The 4,856-nt window shown below is 37.4% G+C and overlaps 1 protein-coding gene across 1 annotated transcript; it reads right to left on the bottom strand.

The window, feature by feature from the left end:
* Positions 1 to 333: 333 nt before the first annotated feature.
* LOC132639643 (uncharacterized mitochondrial protein AtMg00810-like) lies at positions 334 to 3,488 on the bottom strand. The gene is made up of 2 exons (XM_060356084.1): positions 2,325 to 3,488; positions 334 to 423 (listed from the first exon to the last, which is right to left on the bottom strand). Exons 1-2 carry the CDS (start codon positions 3,486 to 3,488, stop codon positions 334 to 336), a joined length of 1,254 nt encoding a protein of 417 aa, XP_060212067.1.
* Between the last annotated feature and the right edge of the window lie 1,368 nt (positions 3,489 to 4,856).

Raw genomic sequence — 4,856 nt, 5'->3', positions numbered from 1 at the left:
CGTGCTTGAAAATGATGAAAATAAACAAAAGAAATTATACGATTAAGAGTATTCTATACTTTATATATAACTTTTTTTTCAACTATATACTAATATGAAACTTTGTTTGCACACAAATTAAAATAGTAGTTCGCTTTTTATTAAACTTCATTAGCTGACATTTAACATGTAACAGTTTGATCACTTTATGTTTGCCAAGTATTATCCACTTTCATATTAATAATTAGATTTTATGAACTTGTCCGCTAAAATACGCTTCTTAATTAAGATAAATGAATTTCTTGTTCAAATTAATTAAACTTGAAATAACATAGAACTTTGCAACCCTCAAAGTCAGAGGCCAGTGATGTGGCAGTCCACAAGACCGAGTACCTTTTGCTGAAAGAAGCTAAGAAGGTCCCCATAAGCATACAATTCTTCGATCTGTAAAGACCAAAGATGAGGATAAACATTACTGCTTTTTAATACTCTAAAAAAATATAATGCAACTTGGCAAGTTGAAAGTGTTGGAAATGAAATAGTAAATCCCACTATATATGTTGTCAATCAATCTATCTACTCTTATCTTTATATCCCAATTACTGTTACTTTTTTGTTATGGAAATTAAATATCCCAATTCGTGGTCACCATCTTCTGACTAGATGTTTCCTGGCTGGTCTTTCTCTATCTCCTGTTCGACGTCCTTTCTAATCTTAGAGATTTTGCAGCAACATTCCTTTTTAAGGGCGGACTGGAATTCATCGGAAAATTATACTTTGTTATTTTTATATACATAGTAGAGATTGAGCTTCTTTCGTAAATTTTTTGCCTCCACCACTTATAACGGTGTGAACACCGCAAGATTCACATATGTTAAAGTTTATAAAATAGAGAAAGGAAAGGAACAAAAGTTTAATTAAGTTCTATGTACATATGGTATAAAGTTTATTTACACAATTAGTCGCCTACTATAGATTAGATTATTAGTTGATCTCTTGATAATAAGCATTAATATGTCGTTAAAAAAAAGTAACTAGCTAACCTGCTATCACATGTTAAAAATCATTGATAGTATAAAATTGATCCAAATTGTTGTTGGTAATTTACAAATTAGGGTAGCAAGACATGTGAAACTCAGAACTCTTAGCAATTCTGCTTCAATTCCATGGTTTTGGGTAGAAACTTACTCGCATAAGATGTTACGTTTACATCAAATCTTACTAATTTATCATGATTAAGTGATAAATTAAGGTGAAAGTGCGTATTAGTTAACTATGATTTAATAACTATATATTTGAAGACATGCGTTTTGTATTTATTGAATTGATATATATAAACTGTAAACATCAGGCAAAGTTTCATCGAAAATATTGATTAAGGAGCCAAGCCAAGGTGAATTTGGACGATTGAAAATGGAAAGGAAAGAAACAAAAATTTGGATAATTTAAATTGCCATGTAAAAGGTGACAAACAATGTAATGCATATTGTTGCAGTTGAGAAAAGTTCAATGCTAGCTTAACGATAAAGCATGTGAGTAAATCACGTGATCAAGATGAATAACTAACTTCGTTTTTATAATTCTAACGATATTTTAATCCTTTTACATTTTAAACTAGACAAATCAAGAACATTAAGACAAATGAGCCTTTTATAAACCCAGATTAATTAGCTGGTCTTCTGCCCTTTTTACTGATCTTAATATCAACAATCTTTAGTTTTTGGTCTTTTGCTAAAAATAAACATGTAGTTGTCGCATTGTAATTTCCTTCCATGAATCTGCGCCTGATGTATATATCAATCCAATAAACACATTATGTCTTCACATATATAGTTGTTACTGAATCATAGTTAACTACTCCATAATCAACTATCTTTAGCTTTTGTCTTTTCCATTGTATGTGATTGGTTTTCTAATTTGTATGCATAGATCTGAACCTTGAAATTAGAGTCCGTAAATATGAATCTAAAGCAATAAGTTCGGTTAAATTAAGCCCATAAGTCGTCTTAAATTAGAAATTTTGATCGCCAATTCGTTCTTGAGGATTAAGGTTTACATGATCCACGCACTGTAAACATGAAGAATTGATGCGGAAGATGAATTGAAAACCCAACTCGTCAAAATCGAAGAGAGAGAAAGTAAAGACAAGGAGGGTAAATAATAGTCTAATCTTTTTCATTAATTGGAAAGGAAACCAAATCTGTTGACTTTAATGAATAATTACATGTACCGGACATGGGCTGGGTCCCAAACTAAAATGAATAAAATGCGGCCCAATAACAAATGGCCCAACAATGAAATCAGCCCGGATCAGTAACTCTATCACCCCCCCCCCCCCCCCCAACCAAGCTGGAGGGTGAGTGCACACCCAGCTTGCACATCAGGCGGTGATGAGGAACACCCGTGAGAGACTTTGTCAACACATCTGCAAGTTGATCAGAGGAACACACATGATGAAGTGAAATATAACCGGAGGAAAGTATGTCCCTAACGTAGTGACAGTCTATCTCAATATGCTTAGTACGTTCGTGGAAAACAGGATTTCTGGCAATATGGAGGGCAGCTTGGCTGTCACAATAAACTGGCACTGGCGACTTCACAACAAGACCCATATCACCCAACAGACGCCCAAGCCAAACCAACTCTGCAACAACTTTTCGCAAAGCCCTGTACTCTGCCTCAGCTGAGGACAAAGACACAGTAGGCTGCTTTTTGGACTTCCAAGAAATAGGACAACCACCAAGAAGAACAAAGAACCCAGTCACTGACCTTCTAGACATGGGGCAGGCAGCCCAATCAGAATCTGAGTATGCTTGTAAGGAGAAATCAGTAGAGTTGTTCAACAATATGCCCTGAGCAGGATCATTCAACAAGTATCTAAGAACATGAAGCCCAGTAAGCATGTGTGGCACCTTAGGAGAGACCAAAAATTGACTAAGATGCTGGACAGAATAAGATATATCTGGTCTTGTGTGTTGTAGGAAATTAAGCTTGCTAACAAGTCTTCTGTATAAAGAAGGATCAGGAAGAGCATCACCAGAATCAGACGATAATTTGTGATGTGGATCAAGAGGGGTAAGGGTTGGTTTTGCATCCAAACAGTGGAATTCAGTTAGGAGGCCAATTGTATATTTATGTTGATTGATGATGAAACCTTGTGAAACCTTGGTGATCTCCAGACCAAGGAAGTAATGAACTGAACCAAGGTCCTTGATCTTGAATTGGTAGTCTAGAAAGGACTTGAGATCAAGCATTTCAGAGTCATTGTTCCCAGCTAGTAGGATGTCATCAACAAAAACACCCAAAACAATAATAGAACCATCAGAAACCTTAGTGAAAGTTGAAGAATCATTTTTGCTAGGTGTGTAGCCTCTGGATTCCAAAGAAGAAGAGAGCTTAGCAAACCATTGTCTGGAAGCTTGCTTAAGACCATAGGGGGAATTTTTCAGTTTGCAACCCATAGGGACATCAGGAGGGGCAGTAACAGACAATCCAAGTGGGATCTTCATATACACCTCTTCTTGGAGATCACTATGAAGAAAGGCATTATTGACATCAAGTTGGTGGACAGTCTAGTTGTGTTTGATGGCAAGAGTGAGGAGACACTTAATGGTAGTAATTTTGACAACTGGGCTGAAAGTTTAAGTATGATCTACACCCTCTTTTTGTGAGTCTCCCCTGATAACTAATCTTGCCTTGAACCTTTCAATAGTACCATCAGACTTTTGTTTTATTTTGTAGACCCATTTTGAAGGAATAGCCTTTTTACCAGCAGGCAGTGGGACAATGTCCCATGTCTGATTAGCTTCAAGAGCTTGGAACTCTTTTAGCATGGCCTCCTGCCATTCAGGGTGGCTGACAGCCTGCTGATAAAACCGTGGCTCTAAGAAATGCATATCAGTGGAAGATAACTTGGAGGAATCATGTGAGGGTGTGACAGAATTACAAATGAAATCATCAAGGTATTTTGGTCTATGAAAACATCTAGAAGACTGTCTAGTTGAAGGGGGAGGTACAGTAGGGATAGGAGGTGATGGAGGAGGAGGGACAAATGATGGAGAAGGAGGTACAGTGGGGATAGGAGATGGTGGAAGAGGAGATAAGATAGATGAAGGTGGTGGAGAGAGTGGGTGAGAGGAAGAGGAATGAGAAGGCTGACTAGGACAAGGAAGGGGAACATCATCTTCAGATGATGAAGAACAAATAGGTGGAAAAGTAGGAGTTGGGGAAGAAGAATGATAAGGAAAGATAGTTTCATGGAAGACTACATCTCTGGAAAAAAATATAGAGTGATTGTCTAGTCTCAACAATTTGTATCCCTTTTTCCCTGAAGGATACCCCAAGAAAGCACACGGGGATGCTCTTGGTTGGAATTTGTCCCTGCCAGCCTTGGGCAATGTGGCAAAGCAAAGACAGCCAAAAGTTTTAAGATGAGAATACATTGGGGGATGGCCATGAAGTTTTTCAAAAGGTGTTAAATTGTGCAAAACAGTTGAGGGAAATCTATTGATGAGATAGGTGGAGGTGAGGACACATTCACCCCAATATTTAACAAGGAGTTTGGATTGAAATAGAAGTGCCCTAGAGGTTTCTAGAAGGTGTTTGTGTTTTCTCTCAACAACCCCATTCTGTTGGGGGGTGTGAGGGATGCTGGTCTGGTGAATGATGCCAGAATCAGCAAAAAAAGAAGATGCCACTGAGCTGGACCCAAGCTCAAAGGCATTATCAGACCTCACTGTTTGTATAGAGGCATGAAAATGAGTCTTCACCATCAGAACAAATGACTTAATGACAGAGAAAGCATTTCCTTTGCAAGATAATAAATGAGTCCAGATGGCTCTAGAGAAGTCATCAACTATGGTCAGGAAATATCTAAA

This window comes from Lycium barbarum, chromosome 5 (genome assembly GCF_019175385.1).
Source record: "Lycium barbarum isolate Lr01 chromosome 5, ASM1917538v2, whole genome shotgun sequence".
In the NCBI taxonomy this organism is placed as follows: Eukaryota; Viridiplantae; Streptophyta; class Magnoliopsida; order Solanales; family Solanaceae; genus Lycium; species Lycium barbarum.
The sequence above is the reverse complement of the archived record's forward strand: the minus strand, read 5'-3'. Positions and strand labels throughout refer to the sequence as shown.